The 19269-nt window shown below is 32.7% G+C and overlaps 1 protein-coding gene across 1 annotated transcript in view; it reads left to right on the forward strand.

Annotated features, from left to right (window-relative positions):
* Nucleotides 1-16358, forward strand: part of KPNA5 (karyopherin subunit alpha 5) — a 33660-nt gene extending 17302 nt beyond the window's left edge. Inside the window, exons 8-14 of the mRNA XM_037520295.2 lie at nucleotides 933-1032; nucleotides 4294-4457; nucleotides 6438-6516; nucleotides 8133-8258; nucleotides 9147-9274; nucleotides 10109-10287; nucleotides 12882-16358. Of these exons, the coding sequence (XP_037376192.1) occupies nucleotides 933-1032; nucleotides 4294-4457; nucleotides 6438-6516; nucleotides 8133-8258; nucleotides 9147-9274; nucleotides 10109-10287; nucleotides 12882-13069 (964 nt within the window). The 3' untranslated portion in view covers nucleotides 13070-16358. The remainder of the gene's footprint in view (nucleotides 1-932; nucleotides 1033-4293; nucleotides 4458-6437; nucleotides 6517-8132; nucleotides 8259-9146; nucleotides 9275-10108; nucleotides 10288-12881) is intronic.
* The last annotated feature ends 2911 nt before the right edge of the window (nucleotides 16359-19269 follow it).

A 19269-nucleotide genomic window follows, 5' to 3' on the forward strand; every position in this document is an offset into this window, starting at 1 on the left:
ATCATTTACTAAAGAGGCTCTTTAGCCTAAAAGTAACATGTAGTGTGGTGGTGGTGGTGGTGGTGGGGGAATTTTACTCTTATCGTTTCTATGCTTTTCTACTCTTATCCAATATAAGGAATTGAACAGGAAAAATAAATTTTTAGACACTAGTTTTCAAAAGATATTATATTCGTTTAAAGAGAGTAGCTTTCTGTGGACAGAAATGATTTCTCAGTGATTTTGTCCAACTGATGGTAAGTACCTACTATATGCAGGCTATTGAACTATACACTATATTTCCATTGGGCTCATCCAAAGTTAATGTTTGATGTAGCTGAGCTATAACAGGAATACTGACTTAGAATTCATTGTCATAACCATTTTGAAGTTCCCTGTTATTACAAGGCATCTGATAATTTCAGAACCTATCAGGTTTATAGATTAACTGAGCACCTTCTTTCTTCTTTTTTTTTACCTTTGTTTCTCTTTCTCTACATCACTTTATTATTTGTTATTGTCTAAGTTAGTAATGGTTTTTAAAATAGTAGGTAAGCATTTCTTAAATCTGATTCCTTCAAATGTGCTAAAGAGATTTTAAACATGACTAGTAGTAATCATGTAGGTGTTTAGAACTGTAAATTTCCCTCTGAACTTTGCTTTTACTGTATTTTTAAGTTCTTTTATGCTGTGTTTCATTTTCATTTATTTCAAAGAATTTCCTAATTATGACTTTGACCCATTGGTTATTTAAGAGTATGTGATTTAATATTCACGCAGTATGTTTATTTTGATTCTTAAAATGCAATGAGTTTTAAAATCTCTCTTTTATCTGTTTTATCAGGTCATTGTGAATGCCTTATAAAATATATTGAGAAATTTCATGTTATGATAGAAAATAAAGAGGAAAACTAAATATATTAGCACAATTCCTTTTCTCTTTTTCTTGGCAGATTGTTAACAAATTCAAACAGACTTACAACAACCAGAAATGCTGTATGGGCCCTCTCAAATTTATGTAGAGGCAAAAATCCACCTCCAAATTTTAGTAAGGTATGAGTAAAATATACAAATTAAGAAATTTGTCTACATGAACTATTTTTTAAAAGATTTATTTATTTATGCATGCAACAGCTGGGGTACAGGCCGGAGATCCGGGGGGTGACAGGATGATTCACCAGAGACAGAGTGGGGAACAGAACAGGCAGATTGACTGAAATACACTGCTGAGGGGAGCAGCGGGAGAGTCAGGAGAGGTCTGCTTCGCCATGTAGGTTGCTCCCTGGCCTGCCAGGGATCGAATTCATGCCACAGAGGCTGCGGATTGCTTCATAGTGTGGTGCTTAACCCCTTGCGCCACCAGGGAGGCCCCATCTACATAAACTTTTAAGTGTCCTTATAATAGGTTTTTAAAGATTGGTGGAACTTTATCCAAAGAGACAGAATAGAAATTTGGAGGGGTGATAGAGATATTTTGTATCTTGATTGGGTGGTAGCTATATAGCTAGATATTTGTCAGAACTCTGATTAGAACACTAGACTTAAAAATTTCTCTATATAATATATACTTCATTAAACTTGATTTGTGAAAAAGACACTACAGAATCAACAAATACAGTGTTAAATTATTGATTTGTTCACAAATAGGCATTGTTTTATCTTAAAAAATTGAATTTGCTTTATATTGTAGATAATAGTATTGCATTAATGTAAAAATTCCTGTGTGGTAAATATATCGGAAGAAGAATATAGAAGAATGCCACAAAATGAAAAATATCTGTAGAATATTTTAGTACAATTCTGGAAATAGGTGGTTGTCAAGAATCTTCCAGGGATCCATAGACTACTTTTGAGAACCACTGATCCACACTGTTAGTTAATATCCACCTAATTCTTTTCATCTCCTTTAAGTGAATGCTAGGAAGTCACCTTACCCATGACAGCTCTACCCTGTATATAATAATGTCATCAGCTACTACTACAGAGCATGTGTATTCCTAACTCACATTTTCTGCTATTTTTTTAATCACCTTTTAACATAGTTTGTGCTTTGTTATTTATTATTAATCTTGTTAAAAATATTTCTTCCACTATTAAGAATGTTAGACCTACCCATGCCTACGACACAGGATCTAACCTCTTTCTTGTTTATATTTTTCATCTTTCCTTCTATTTTAGTACCTTGCCTCTTTTGCCTTTCACATTACCTGGTGTTTCTGATTCTTAAGGCACTTTGGGTAGTGTTTGTAGGAAATATTAGCTTTATTCTTAGTAATAGCTCCCTCTTCAGATTTTGAGTTTTTACTTTTCTCTCCTAAATCAGTTACCATTCCTAACTCATTTTTATCTTTTACCATTCCTTACTCATTTTTATCTTTATCTTTATAGGCAGGATTATAAATGTCCACTCTTCCTCAAAGACAAGATTTGTAGTTCTATTTTTTCCTTGTTTCTGAGAACACAGTGGGACAGGATATTTTGCTCTTAAAACAATTGTATGGTTTTGACTGTTCCATTGCTTTGTCTACATTCCACATATGAGTGAAATTACTGGTGTCTGACTCTCTTCTTTTGACTTCATTTTACTTAGCATAATCTGCTCCAGTTATATTCATTTTGTCACAAATGGCAAGATTTCATCTATTTTATAACTGAGTAGTATTCTGTAAGTGCATGTTCTTAATCTATTTCTTTGTCATTAGGCATTCAGGTTGTTTCCATAACTTGACTATAAATAGTGCTGCAGTGAACATAGGGAGAGTATTTATCCCTTTGAATTCATGATTCTGCATTTTTTGGGTAGATACCTAGGAGTGGAATTGTTGGATTATGTGGTAGATCTATTTTTAGTATCTTGAGAAACTTCCAAACTGTTTTCCACTGGTACTGGTCTAGTCTATATTCCCACCTACAGTGGATAAGTGTTCCTTTTTCTCTGCACCCTTGTCAATACTTACTGTTTCTCATCTTTTTGATGTGGACCATTCTCCAGGATTGAAGTGATGTTTCATCATGGTTTTGATTTGCGTTTCCCTGATCGTAATTGATAATGAGCATTTTTTTGTGTGTACCCATTGGCCATGTGTATGTTTTCTTGGAAGAAGTATCTATTAAGCTCTTCAGCCCATTTTTTGATTGGGCTGTTTTCTCTTTGTTGTATTATATGAGTTTATTTTTGTATGTCCTGGATATCAACTCTGTGTTTGTATGAGGTACAAATATTTTATACCATTTCATTTTAATAATAGTTTCTTTTGCAAACCAAAACAAACCCTAGCTGAATTGAGAGTCTGTCAGATGGGGAGAGTGATGGTGGGCAGCAATGTGTGGAGGGGCCCAATCAACTGTGGGGAAGGACTGTGGATGCCTTGGTGGTATATGTATTGTGATAACATACATCAGAAGAGATACGATCCTGCACCTAGTATACAATGTTGTAAACCAAAGTTACCAAAAAAAAAAAGAGTTTAACATAAACCTAAAAATGTGTGGTACTACTTTGTTTTTTTATATCACTATTCTTACTAATTTAACAGTACCATACTTTCCATGTTTTATATATGAAGAAATTGGGATTTAGATATGTTAAATAATTTGCTCATGGTAGTATGTAGTGTTTGAAACTAGGTCTCCCTGATTAGAGATAAGGAAGGATGATAGATTTTTATCCAATGCAGTATCTTTGTTTCACAGATTTGGAACCTGAGTCTTAGAGAGGTAAAGTGACTTCACCGTGCAATTAATCAGTTGTAGTGTTAATGCTAAAGGGATTAACAATTCCTATTGTGTGTATGCGCACATTTTCTAATTGAAGATTTAGGTTTCAATATACTAAAAAAGCATAGTGACTTCCATTAAAAACCCTTAATGTTTCCTTTTGTATTTTCTATACTATTACTCCTCAAATGATTATTATATTTACTTCCAATAAAGTACATGTAAAAAGTAAAGTAAGGTTAATTTGGTTCATTTATATCATATTCTATGATCAGTATATTACCCTTACCTGAAACATTTTGACTTCTATCAGTGTGTGTATAATTTGGACATAGATAGGGGATCCCAAATACATACTATATTTTAAAGAAAGAACACCCTGAATTACCACATATCCATATTCTATATGAGATTAATAGTATTGTAATCAGTTTCACATTTATATATATGATCACAATTTTAAAACAATAGAGTACTTTAATCTAGTGTTTTTGTAGCACTGCATTTTTGTTTTAAAATGAGTTTCTGTATTTTTTTAAAGAAACTTGGTTTTAGATAGAAAAAAATTTTAAATATTGACTATTTCTTCCCTTCCAGGTCTCACCTTGCTTAAGTGTCCTGTCACAATTGCTGTTTAGCAGTGACCCAGATGTATTAGCAGATGTGTGTTGGGCCCTGTCTTACCTCTCTGATGGACCTAATGATAAAATTCAAGCAGTTATTGATTCTGGAGTCTGTCGGAGATTGGTGGAACTTTTGATGTAACTATAATTTTTGATTAATACTTGTGTGAGTGGATTAAGTTTAGCAGTTAGAGTATTGGCCTGGTAAATATCTTTTAGTTGCTATTTAGGAAGGATTGAAAAGTAAAACTCCCTGTTGCAGAATAGCTATAATACTGAAAATTTGACTCTTAAAATTATATCTCATATCCTGTAGTTGGGACTAAGCACTTTGTTAATGAATTTCATTAGTTTTTATATGTCCTCTTTATGAATGAGAGGGAATTAATGGAATATCTGTTCCCTCCTGGAGTATTGTACATGACATCATAAATGAAGTGCCTGCTCTCACAGAACAAATAATCTGCTTAATTTTTCATTATAATAATTATTTTGTGAAAGAGTCCATGTTCTGAAAAATCATGTAGTATTTCACTTACCTTAAAGATAATGTTTCTCTTTGCTCAGCTATTATTGTACCTTCTTTTAAAAACTAGGGTTTTTTATGCAGAGAAATTATAAACCTATAAGAAATTTGCTTTTAAAAGATTTAAAAGAATTTCTTCTTTAAACAAAATTTTCCTTTTGTTAAAAAAAAAGCCAGTAGGTAGGCACAAGAAGAGAGGTCTAATAAGGAGTGATAGCCTGCGCATGAGAAGGATACCAGAGGAGGTTGAGCAGGCAGGTCCAATGAGGAGGGATCAGGGATGAATCCTACCCATATTGGGGCAAGCAGGTAGGCTAGAGTTGGGGGTGGGAGGGAGTCAACATACATAGGGTAGCAGTCTAACTGGAGGATTGCCAGAATAAATAATCTTGTGGTATTAGACTTATTGAAGTAATCAATGTGAACTTTTGACTTTCAACATAGAGATGTAGAAATTAATATATTTGTGTGTGTGTGTGTGTTTTAAAGAGTCTAGGAGTAGCCATACAGTTAAACTAAGCAGTTCAGAATCTGAAATGCCCAAATCTTGGTTTCTAAGGTAAGACTCTCCATTAAAAAGAGCCGTGGTTCTTGGAGAAATGGCTAATTACCAGAAATAGACTGAGAAAAAAATGGTAAGATGAACCAGGAAGTAATGAATGCTCAAAGAATGGAGAAATGTCAAAAGGTCACAGAAATCCACTTGAAGGTTGAACTACTGTTCAACTCTGGGACAATTGGAACATTGAAACAAAATTATAGTAATGTATAATTTATTGAATAAAATCACAACGGATGAATTCACACTAAAATAAATACATCAGTAACAAGCATGTAGGTAGGTAGGTAGGCAGGCAGGCAAGTAAGTAGGGAGGTAGGTAGATAGATAGGATGGATAGATAGATAGATAGATAGATAGATAGATAGATAGATAGATAGATAGATAGATAGATAGATAGATAGATAGATAGATAGAGCATATAGTCTAAGTGGCAGTATTAGAAAATCATTAGCAACAATACTGGTAACTATAAAATCAGACAAAAGTCATCAAGAGTGTTAACCCTACTGGTAAAATGGAATTTTACATGATCTAAAAGTATTTCCTCTCAAAATATTAAACACAGAGGGACAAACAGTAATATTATGGTGAAGAAATCTGGCAGATAACATCTGAAGACCAGTGTTCAGCATCACTATAATGGATAAAACAAATGCCATATACTTTCCAAAATTATATAATGAAAAGGCCATAGCATTTGTGATTTCCTAGCCAAAATATATAGCTTGGGCTCATAATCATAAGGAGACATGGGCCAAAACCAACTGTCTTGTGTTTATCAAAAATGCCAACGTTAAGAAAATCAAGGAAAGGCTAAGGAACTGTTTTGAATTGAAAGAGTGGAAAACAGGATATGATAACTTTGTGCTACACATGATTAGATTCTTGTTATAGATATATTGCAATCTTTGTTATAAAGATATTACTAGGCTCTCTGGATAAAGAATTTACAGAATTTTTTTGTACTATTTGGAAACTTCTATAAATGATTCTTATATAGTATATAAGTTCATATTTTTATTATTTCTAGGCACAATGATTATAAAGTTGTTTCACCTGCATTAAGAGCAGTTGGAAATATTGTGACTGGTGATGATATTCAAACACAGGTAAGTTCAGACTTCAGTATGATAAATTGTTAAGATAACAGATTTAAGTTTGTCGTATTTCATACCAGATGTTTGCCTATTATTCCATTTTAGCATTGCCGTAATTATACAAGCATCTATAATGTAATAGTAAGCAGATTCTTGATAATACATGATGAACCTCAAATACCTCTATGTGAAAGTACTATCCTAGTCCTGTATCAATAAAGAAATATGAACTTTGCTCTTGAGTGATTTATGACTCCATTTGGGGAGAAAATGTAGTAAAACAAAGTAGTACACGTATACTGTGATCTGATTGTTCATTAAATGCTGTGAAGGTTTTAAAAAGGGATTAGTGTGCTAAGAAATCTGTGAGTTTCATAAAGGAATAGGAACTAAAGCTAGATCTTAAAAGTAGAAATAACTTAGACTTTAAAAGATTTATGTTACCATAGATACAGAGGCAATCGTGTGTGAGGTATGTTTAAGAGGTAGCTTGACTTGAAAAGAAACTGTTTTTGAGAGGGTGATTGATTTTAAATAGGTTGAAAGTGGGACTAGAAATGGAAGGGTGTTTTATAGTACATTGAAGACCTAGAATATGAGAATGGAAGGAAAGGTAGCAAGGAAACATTATGGGATTTGTTATTGTGTGTGTCTATGCAGGGTGGTGAGATGTCAAGATTGTTTTCAGATCTGGGGTACAATCATTCTTGGAGATGGAAATTTAAACTCTGCAGTGAATAGTGGTTCTTCTTTGTTTGCCATCATACAATAAACTATTCTAATACATATTTTCTTTGAGCTTTAATCCATTAAAATCCTACTTAGATTCCTTAGTTAATAAATTTTGATCCTTAGAGATAGTTATTAATTTAAAATAGCACTTTAAATGAAAGTGCCCTTCTAAACATATATCACATTTTCCAGCAGAATTTTGGTGCACTGCTTCATACATTGTTTGTCAAGTAAATTTATATAAATCATTGGAAAATAGGAAAATAATTAATATATAGAATATGAAATAACAAAACAATATATTCTGTACAAAGGAAAAGTGGAACAGGAAAAGTTTTTCAAAAAGTTGTTATATATTTTATATATATGAAAATTCTGGTTTTTTTGGTCTATTTTAAACCCATTAAACCATCTATACTATTTTAAAGCAAAATATGCAAACCAATAATACTGTGGAACAATAAAAATTTTAATGAAACACATAGCCTTGTTCTACACATTAAGATTTATTAATGGTTATAAAATTAGATACTTTGAATTTTTTTCATCAATTTTGGCAAAATTTTGTTGAATACTGACCTCACTTAATCTCTTTTTTTACAGTTATATCAGTTGAATTTAAGTGCAATTGTAAACTTGAGGGGTATACCACCATGTGGCCTATGTATTTGCATTTTAGTGAATTAAGAACAGGGCACTTTACTACACAAAATAAGTCAATTGCTGGCAAGAAGGAAAATGAAAGATAGTAAAGACCTTAAGTTTTACTTTGAGAGGAATTTCTTTTTTTTTAATCTTAGTCTGTCAGGATGGTTTTGTGTTTCTAAATAATTCATTAGTGTATTTTTTTATGTGGTATCAAACTTTGTGTTTTCATTTCTAACATTTTGTTTTAGGTGATTTTGAATTGCTCTGCATTACCCTGTCTCTTGCATTTATTGAGTAGCCCAAAGGAGTCAATTAGGAAAGAAGCATGTTGGACTGTCTCTAACATCACTGCTGGTAATAGAGCTCAGATTCAGGTAAATGCCTTTCAGATCTGAGGACAGAACAAGAAGACCTCACAAATCAATTTGGACAAAAAACAGCATTTTATCAGTTAGGTTTTTTTTTTTTTAAAGATTTATTTATTTATACAAGAACTGGGGTACAGGCCAGATGCATGGGAGGGTGAGAGGATTCACCAGAGACAGAGCCGGGAACAGAACAGGCAGACTGACTGAAATACACTGCTGAGGGGAGCAGTGGGTGAGACAGGAGAGGTCTGCTTCACCATGTGGGATTCTCAGTGGCTGGCCGGGATCGAACCCGCGCTGTAGAGGCTGTGGACAGCTTCACAGTGCAGTGCTCAACCACCTGCGCCTCCAGGGAGGCCCTCAGTTAGTTTTTTAGTGAACTATAAAAAAAAATGATTCTTGAAAAGTATATTAAGGAATATGGCCTTTCTAACTCAAAATGGTAACATGAAATATGTATCACATGTATATGATATAGATGTGTGTGTGTGTGTGTGTGTATATATATGATACATAGATAACTAATTGCCCAACATGGAGCCTGCCACATAATGATTAATCTTTTAAAATGGACAGATTTTCATTAGATTAAAGTAAATTAGGTAATGGTCTTCCTCCAAAAACTTTTAAATAATGATAACGGTACTAAAAATCTCCTTAAGTAATCACCTATTTTGATCAAACATATGACTTGTGTTTCATAATCTTCAAAATTCATATTCTGCCACTTGGAAAATATATTAAAGTTTCATGATAGATTAGAAATAAAATGCTACCAAAGGTATTTCCTAAAAGCCTGACATTTTAAGGCCGTTGAGTTTCAGTATTCCTCTACTTAGTAATATTTTTTAAAATGTGTTTGTATTGATTATACTATATCACTTTGCTCCTTAGGCTGTTATAGATGCAAATATTTTTCCTGTTTTGATTGAGATTCTTCAGAAAGCAGAGTTTCGAACCAGAAAAGAAGCAGCATGGGCTATAACTAATGCAACATCAGGAGGTACTCCAGAACAAATAAGGTGTGAAAGATTTTTACCCATTGTTTTTTAAATATAAATGGGATAAAATATGAATTGATACATTTTATTTGTTGATGGAACAAACATTTCTATGTCAGTTTAATAAACATTTCTCTTATAAAAAGGCATTTGTTACATCAGTTATCATTCATTCACAATGGGGTTTTTTTTTTTTCATTTAAACTGTAATTAACATAATTCTCCTTGGCATACTAGTCATGAACAATCAGATTAAATATCTGAAAAACCAAAGTCCTTATTAATCTGCAAAATACACTACTGTGAGCCTCAAATATTTATTATGCCATTAAAATCAGATACATGTAATTTTGTGACACAAAAATGATAACTTAATATCAGTGACATTTAATTAAATGTGAATTTACTTCAAGATGAGTTTTCTTTCTCTTCGTTTCTACCTGTAACTTTGCATGCTAAGAATGGAAAATAGATTATCAATTAATATTTAAAAAACTTAATATTTAAATATCAGTATTTAATATTGATGTTTTCCTAATCAGTTGTTACCTTTGTCTGTGGATAGTATCTTACTCTCATTTTTTGAACCCACTATTCTTTGTGCTCATGTGCCATGCAAAAACAGCCAAAGCACTAATATGTGTGTATAATTTTATAATAAATGCAATACCATTTATTGCTAATTATGTTGTGAAAAGTTTTCTAGGTCCTATATAAGTGAAAATTTAATGTTGAGTTTGTATAGGAGTAATTTTCTTAGTTGATTAGATAACATTTCCTTATGAAGAATATTTTAATAACTAAGTCTTTTTAAATGCCTCCTCCCCCCACTTTTATTTTTTAATTATTTTAAAGGTATTTGGTAGCCTTGGGCTGCATTAAACCACTCTGTGACCTTTTGACTGTTATGGACTCTAAAATAGTTCAAGTGGCTTTAAATGGACTTGAAAATATTTTACGTCTTGGAGAACAAGAATCTAAGCAAAATGGACTAGGTGTTAATCCATATTGTGCTCTCATTGAAGAAGCATATGGTAAGCAATCAGTTAAAAATTTATAATTAAAGTCAATTTTTAATTAGTTGCCATTGGTATTTCCCACCTCTAGTACTATAAAAATATTTTATTGTGAAAAAAAGGCAGTATAATATTTGAGAAACCTTTTTTTTTAAAGTTACCTTAATTCTTTTACCCTAATAAATTCTTCTGATTATCTTTTTTTTTTTGCAATGTCCTTTTGTACCAATACTTTATATTGATCTAATTGCAGCATACATATAATTTTGTTTCTACTTTTTAATGTTTCAGAGATATTTTATGTTTCTACTCAATTTTTATAATTTGTGATAGCCACATCATGCTATATTGAGTGAATATTGTTGAGGCATATTCTTACAATTGAGCATTAGTTTGTTTTCAGTTTGTTTACTAGTTTATATATGCTTAAGTAAGCATCTCTCTGCAATTAATTTTTCCTTCTGTTGTGTTACTCTCTTGGGATAAATTCTCAGGAATGCCACAAAAGATAAACACATGCAATTTGCAGCAACATGGATGGCGCTGGAAGGGATCATGCTCAGCGAAATAAGCCAAAAAGAAAAAGAAAAATACCGGATGGTCTCACTCATAACAGGAATCTAGAAAACTTAAATAAGGGACCAGGAAAATGAATAACTTTAAAAAAGTGAAAATCAAAATCAACAAAAAACTATGAACCAGAGACACTTTTAGGGGGGCGGGGGCGGGAGGGGAGGGATTGGGGTCAGAATGGGGGGGCTGCAATTGTATGGGGAATATAACAATTAAAAAAAAAAATCCTCCCCCCCCAAAAAAATACATATTATAATCCATTTCAATAATTAAATGTACTCAGCTTCTAAAAAAAAAAAAAAAAAAAATTCTCAGGAATGCAGTTGCTATCTTGGGCACAAGCTTCCTTTTAAGCTTTTGTTATATTTTCTGCTTTTACTTTCCAGAGGCATGTTACTTGACAGTGTTACTGGTGTTGTTTGAATCTATTCCACGACTTCTTGTTTTGTTGATTTTGCCAGTTTAGCTAATATGAAATAGCAATATCTTAAATTGCTTTTCTATACATTTTTCTGTTTTATTTCATATAGAAGATGTTGTGTATTTTCCATGCATTAGTGCCTTGCCGCAAATTGCAAACATAATTGTAAATAATTTTCTTTGTCCAGTTACCTGTATGACTCTTTTTTGACAATTTGAATTATTTTATTTTAAAGTTCTTTATTTTCATGCAGCTTTTCTCCCAGTTTTCTTTTGCATTTTTATTGTAATGCGATAAACCTTGTTCTTTCATATTTAACAAATGACTCAGTCTAATGTTCTATTCCTTCAAAGTTTACATAATCATTGCCCCCACATGGATTTGATGAAACTAATTTTTTTTTTTTTTGGTTAGCATTTTCTCATTGGATTCTTAAAACATTTAATTCACATGGAATTTATTTTTGAACTAAGGAATTTAAATTGATTTTTTCCTTTCAGTTTATTTCCATTAAATATTTATTTGCCTTTAGTCCTCTTAAATTGAATGGTTAATTCAAGCTTTATTATGATTCTTAAACCGAGCCTGGGATGTCACTTTGCCTTTATTTCAGATTGTATAATGTCAAATACAAGATGTTAATCATTGATTTAAATTTTAGTATAGTCATTTTGACTCCAGCTTAGATTAGAGTTTGGATTATTCTTTGTATAAATATGACTACTTTCGTTTATTCTTTCTATTCACCAATAATATGATTGAAGAGGTTTTTCAATTATTAAATGAAATATATTTTCAGCATTACCCAGATTTCTATGTCCTTTTTTTATTTTAAGCAATAAAAAATGCTGTAGATTCTCCTTATCCTTTCAAAATGGACCTTTCTCTTTCACTTATCAATTGTTCATTTAATAAATTATAGATGAGCCATATTGGGTTTGCAAATAAACTCATTTAAACTTCACTGATATACTGTAGCTCATTCTGTGAGAGAATGTGTATATGCACGTATAGCTGCATTTGTGTTTTAGGTTCCTCATTTGTTTTTATTTTGTTGCTTTCCCTTTTTTGCTTTTCTTTAGCATAATTACTCTGGAATGAACCTGTGGAGGTACATAATCGAAAGCTGTCACTTTAAAATTGAGAAACCAAAATACAGAGGCACCAAACTTACTTGGACAGAATTACACAGCTAGCAGAACAGAGACTGTGATATTTAAAAAAAAAAAAATCAAAAAAATTTTTTAAAGATCCTTGTTTATATTTTGACAACATAAGATTTCTCTCTTCAGGTGTGATCACATAGTTTTCCCACCACCAGAGAGTGCCCCATAGTCCTTTACTCCACTCCACCATGCTCTTCTCACCCCTATTTTGTACTCTCCCTGTCCTGAATGAGAGATTAATCCTCTTCCTCGTAGGCCTGTGAGCCTTCCTCATACTGTACTGCCTCATGCTCTTATTCTTGAAGTGTTAACTATCAGTATGTGCAAAAAATAAAGGGAAAAGTCCCATTGCTGATGGACTGATAGGTCCTATTGATTCTTTATTTTGATTTAAATATATATTGAAACTTACGTAAAATTTTGTATATTAATATATATGCTTTGTATAATAGGTCTGGATAAAATTGAATTTCTGCAAAGCCATGAGAATCAGGAAATTTACCAAAAGGCTTTTGACCTGATTGAACATTATTTTGGTGTAGAAGACGATGACCCCAGCATTGTACCTCAGGTGGATGAAAACCAACAACAGTTTGTATTCCAGCAGCAGGAAACACCAATGGAAGGGTTTCAACTTTAACTTGGTGGGAGGAAATGCTAATGTTTAAAAAGGGTAACTTTAGATAACACTTCTTTGTTGCAGTATCAGTAGGAATGTATGATACGTTTTTACATAGAACAGAATAGAAATAATTTCGTGCACTTTTAAAAAGCAAAATGAAACACAAGTTTCCATTCATATGCAATCTTACTTTATGATTTTGTTTTTATATTGGTGTGCCTATATTTATGTCTCTTATTGTTTTATCTATTTTTTTTATCTTTTTGTGAACAATTAAATTCATTATGAAATCATTTAACAACTTAAGCTTAAACAGGAGAGCTTTGGTAAAGTAGTACATAATAGCTCTGAGTTTTTTCTAGTATACTTGGAACTGCATATTAGCAGTAGAGTTATTGATAATTACATTTTGGCAGCAAGTGACACAGCCAGTCTTTTAAATCTACCTCTGTCTTGAAGCAAACACAAAACAGAAAAGCTTCAGGAGCATGAAATAGTGTAAAAGCTAAATTAGAATGTGAAAATATTTATTACTTAAAATTATAAATCACTGTGCTGTAGGTTATACTTTGCAAAAAAATTACAATAGAGAACCTGTAAAATTTATTTATAAAAAATGGAAGAAATATACCGATAATCAATTAAAATGTGGCAATTGTGAAGAGAGAAGCTGTTCTTCATGTTGAACACATTAAAATGATTATGAAACATTTAATATTTTTTTTAACATATAAATGGCATTATATTAGTATGTTTTATATTTCAACTGAATATGCTACCACTTTTGAAAGTGTTTTATTATTTTTTCACTCTTTATTTTAAAGAGCATCATGATCAAGATGCCATCATGAATCTAAAGTAGTGCTGCATAGAAAAATAATACTGTAGTTCTTCCTCTGATTTTCCAGAGCAGTAATTGAAGTTTCACTTTCTGTGTAATAATTAGGGTACTTGAAAGGCAAAATTATCCTAAAGAAAACATCTTATGTGTTACATTTTACTAAGCGCACATAATCTTTGGCAATGAAAGGATGATACTTGTGAAAATTGCTAAGGATTATTTAATATGGCTAAAGTCTATATTAAAAAAAATTTTAATAGCGTGTCATCCTGCTGCTCATTGTGAGTCAATATATCAGATTACATTTATATCAGACTGGTCAATATAAACTGTGTGTGTTTTATGTGTAACAGAGAAAACCTCTTGAAACTGAAACTTTTAAAAAGTTTCAACAGAAAAATTATATATATGTATTTACTTACAAATACATATAGATGCATATGTTTGTGTATTTGTTATTCTCACAGCACTGTTAACATGGTATTTTCTAAGCCAATATGGTACTGTTGAAATTAGTCTTTCATGTATAAGTTACATGCAGGCTGTTAACATTTCCATTTATATACCTAAAACACTTATTTAAAATTAGTTTATAACTGTTTTAAGACGAAACCTAAATCATTTTTGATAAGATTCATAGTCTATTCTGTAAAGAAAGATTTCATTTATGATAGCATTTATAATGTTTCTGCTGGAAATCAGGGGCATGTTACAAGAAGGAAAAAAAGTATATAGGAGTACTTTTAAATAGTATGACACTTTGTAAATTATATATCATGAAATGAAGCTTTTGGCAAGACACTTAAAACCTCTAACTATAACATAAAGGTTTAAATAGTGTCTGTAATGCTGACTGCATCTGCCAAACCTTTTTTATATTGTTAAGTAGAGGATTGTATCTATGTCCCTTTTATTGTAGTGGGCGTTATGAAGATTAGTATAAAAAGTTTTTCTTTTGCATTTTGTGTATTCAAAAGAACAGGGTAATTATATGAAAGATCACCAAATTGATGATGACTTTATCAGATAAACTGTTTCTTGTGGTGCAAATGGTTCTAAGTATCAGGTGACAGGGTATATTCTATTCTTTCTAATCAGTTGAACTTGACAATGCAGCATAATTCATAAACTAACCAGCTGTGCCTGCTTTTTTTCCTTGAGGACCCTGTGGTCATATTAATAGATCTCTAAGTCAAGTCTTTCAAGCAAAATAGTTCTTATGGGAGATAAACTAGATGTGTGTGTCTGTGTCTCTCTGTATGCAGACACACAAAATGGAGTGACCTTTGAGGGGAGGATTTTTAAATTTTTGCCAGTGAAGCAAAGTATGAAGTATGTTATCTCTCTTATATCTTAAACATTTAAATCTTAAACACTTAAACATTTATGTTTTAAACATTTAAATAAGATAGCATTTTTAATTTGTTGCATAACTAATTTGGTTAGAGCTGAAGGCAAGGGGGCACACTTTCATAGTTGGGACCACCTACTGGCCTGGGGATATGTTTATTGACCAAGAATATCACGTACTTCTTTCTTACATATTTTTTTAAAGATGACTACTCTTTTCAAATACCCCATTTAAAGGACTCCAGCATGGATCTTCATTAATCTTCACTGAAAAACAGATTGTTTTAACTCTTTTTCTTAAGGTATATTTAAATCTGAGAGAAACTGTGCCAAAAATATTTAAGATACGTTTTAAAGGGGAATGCATGCAATATTAATGCAAAAATCAAGACATTACTTGAAAGAGTTCTTTTTGTTTATTTAATTTGGTGTTCTGTTTTGTGTAATTTGAATTTTGAATTTTTACTAACTTTGAATTTTTACTAATCTATGCAATTATACTTATTTGTTTTATATTTTTAAGTACTTGACTCACTGGCTTAGTTTTTGTTTTTTTTTTTTAACTCTATGATGTATTTTGAGAGATTGTTTTTATGACATATTTTTTAGTGTCATTTTGTTAACTTATTGGTAGCACCGGAACAAGAAAGCACATCAAAAAAAAAAAGTAGTAAAATCTGCTGGCACAGAAATAACATATCATTTGGTAACTGAAACCTGTTTCCATTTAAAGGTTGATTTGTTAGATTAGGGGCTAAAAGAAACATTACCTTTGCCTTCGTATTTTTTCTTCTTTTACGAAGGAGCATTATGGCAAAAATATTATTAAGTCTTAATGGATATTTGCTGCTGTTCTCAATTCAGCAATCATCTGACTACTTAATTGTGAAACTGTGAAATCAAAATAACTGTTAACCTTTATTCAATTTAGTTCATAGCGTTACTGTTTTATGAAATGTGACTTGCTAGGAGCTGTATGATAGGCTCTAAAAGGATAATGTGTCTTTAAATTCTGATTGAGGAGTGGGATAAGGGAAGGATATTCTTGCTTAATTAAACCACCATTTGAGCAGTATGCAATATTATGAAATGTTACAGTATTATATTAAAAATAATAAAATACTGTTTTACAATTGCATTTATAAATGTGTCTTTTGTTGTCACTTGTGATTAATGTTTTTCCTAATAGAGTAAAAAAAAGGTGCCTTCATTGATTAAAATTTCATCTAATTTCTAAAACCAAAAAAAATTTTTGTAGCATATCTGATAAAGGAGTATATTGCTTTTATTTTAAAACTTACATTTTTTTTTTAAAGATTTATTTATTTATTTATACAAGCACTGGGTACAGTCAGAAGCGCGGGAGGGTGAGAGAATTCACCAGGGCCAGAGCAGGGAGCAGAGCAGGCAGAGGGACAGAAGTACACTGCTGAGGGGAGCAGCAGGCGGCAGGAGAGGTCTGTGCACTATGTGGGACCCTCGCCCGGCGGCTGGGGATGGAACCTGCTGGGGATCGAACCGGCGCTGCAGAGGCTGAGGGCAGCTTCGCAACCCAGCACTCAACCGCTGCGTCACCGGGGAGGCCCTTAAAACTTACATTTTCTGCTGTAATGGGAACATGTTTAATTATCTTTGTATCTCAAGCTTTGGCAATTAGTGGATATTCACATGTTTTAACTGAGCTTATTTTTTTTTCTGAGATTTTAATGCAAAGCACGACATTTTAAGTTTTAAAAATAATAGACATTAGAAATGTGAAATACTAATATAAATAGTAAATTGACATATGCTTTTCTCTGGTGTAGTTTTTTTCAACTGACCATATTCTGTACCATATTCCATAGCAAAATATAAAGCTCTTTATTCCTTGTTGTACCTCCATAGAATTCTTTTTTTTTGGATATACCATTATTCAATTATCCCTTATTTATGGACATTAACATTGTTTTCAGTCTTTGCTGCTGTAAATGGCATGGCAATAAATATCACTGTAAATTGCTGGCTCAATGAATAAATAAGCAGTTTTGCTAGATATTATCAAATTTCCTATATAGCTGTCATACTGTCTTTCGGTTTGAAAAGCAGCATTTGAGAGGACCTCCTACTCAAAGCTTTGAAAATATAGTTATGTTCTTCAGGTTACTTTTTTTTCCTTTCAGCAACTTTATTGTAGTGTAATTTATAAACCATAAAATTCACCCATTGTAGAGTAAGGTAAAAAGTATCAGGCTTTTCTGCCCTCCCGTCATCAGGATAGAGGATGGATCCTTGCGGTCCTGAAGGCATGCCTGATGGCGGGCACCTGGAATAGGGTGTGGGCATAGATAGATGGGATTCACCTGGGCTGAGACTGGGCTTTTAAGGGCAGCATCATGGGGATGCCAGCAGAAGCCGAGAGAGGAGCAGAGAAGCCGAGAAAGAAGCAGGAAGCAGAACAGAAGCCGAGAGAGGGAGAACACCGGAGACCCCAGATAGAATGAGGATTAAGCTGGGGGACCGGGAGGCCTGCCAGCCTCCCAGCCCCCTAGCGCCCTTGCCTGCTGTGTACCTGGTAATCCCAATAAAAGCCTGCAAAAGCCACTGTGGGCTCCAGGACTCCTCCTTTACTAACGGTCTGGTCTGCTGGATCATAGAAAACCTGCTCGGTGTCATTCCTGCCCTTACACCCATTTTAAGTACAGTTTGAGTTTTGATAAATTGTGCATTACTGCATTCCACTTATGGAATACTTCCATCACCACAGTAAGTTCTGTTGTGAGCACTGTTTACTAAGTACTTGGTGTATATTTATCAGGGGGTGTAGGTAAACATAAATTCTGGTCATAGATTCTGACCCTCAACACATGTGATAGCAAACTTACTCCTCTGTCTTTACTTGAACTCTAAAGAAGCTAAACAGGTTAACTTCCCTCTCATTCTCTCTCACATTGGTTTTATGTATCAATTTGACTAGGCTCAAGTACTCTTTATACTATCTTCTTTACAAGTAAAGGAGATGTCCTCTGGGTGATCACATCTTATCAGTTGGAAAGCCTGCAGAGCAAAACTGACATTTTCCTGAGGGAGAAAAAACTGCCTTTGGACTATAGCTCTAGATCTTGCTGGAGAATTCTAAGCTTTCTGGCCTGTGCTTCAGATCTCTGACTTTCCAACCCCCAATTGTGTAAACCAATTCCTTTAAATAAGTTACAGATATGTGTAAATATGCAATAAATATATTTTCATATGTGTAATAAACACATGTTCACCTAGGATATAGCTATAAAAAAATCTTTTCCTCTATATCTATATATAGATGGGTATATACACACACGCACATACACACGCATATAATCTACTAGTTCTGTTTCTCTGGTAGAATCCTGACTGACAGAGGCACCCCCTGCCCCCCAACAACAACCTCCACATATATCAGTGTAAATTTTCTGGGATTCTGGCTTTATGTGGATGATTTCCCAGCCCACCCTGTCCATTTTTAGAAGCCTCATGTTTTTGTCATTTCTCCATACCATCAACCATCTGGGATAGCCAGACAGCCTGATACCCATGGCAGATAGTAGCATCAGGTAGGTTGAGTTCAAGTTTAATTTATTGTCTATAGTAAAGGATCTTCCCTTTTTTCCCAATAGTTCAGCAAAGTATTTCAAAAGATGAGTTTAAAAATATTTTATCCAGAAATTTTAGTTCAATACTGGAAGACTTTTCTGGACATCAATTCTTTTATCTGACCAGAAATAATATTAATGCCACATTCATTCTTAGAAATATTTTCTTTGGTATTTCTCTATACAACTTAAAAAAATCCTAGGAGTTTTCAGCAGGACATAGCAAAATATTTTGAAAAAGGCATACAGAATAATACTCTTTTAAGAGAACTGGTTTCCAGATCTAACTTTATATGTACTCTTCTTTTTCCTTTTTTTTTCTTTTCTTTTATATATTTTTTACATTATTTTTCATTTTTGCACAATGTATCCATTTTCATCTTGATTATAGTCCCTGTGCAATCCCCCCCTCTCCATATGTC

The sequence above is a fragment of the Talpa occidentalis genome, unplaced genomic scaffold (assembly GCF_014898055.3).
Source record: "Talpa occidentalis isolate TD23 unplaced genomic scaffold, MPIMG_talOcc4v2.1 talOcc4.2, whole genome shotgun sequence".
Taxonomy (NCBI): Eukaryota; Metazoa; Chordata; class Mammalia; order Eulipotyphla; family Talpidae; genus Talpa; species Talpa occidentalis.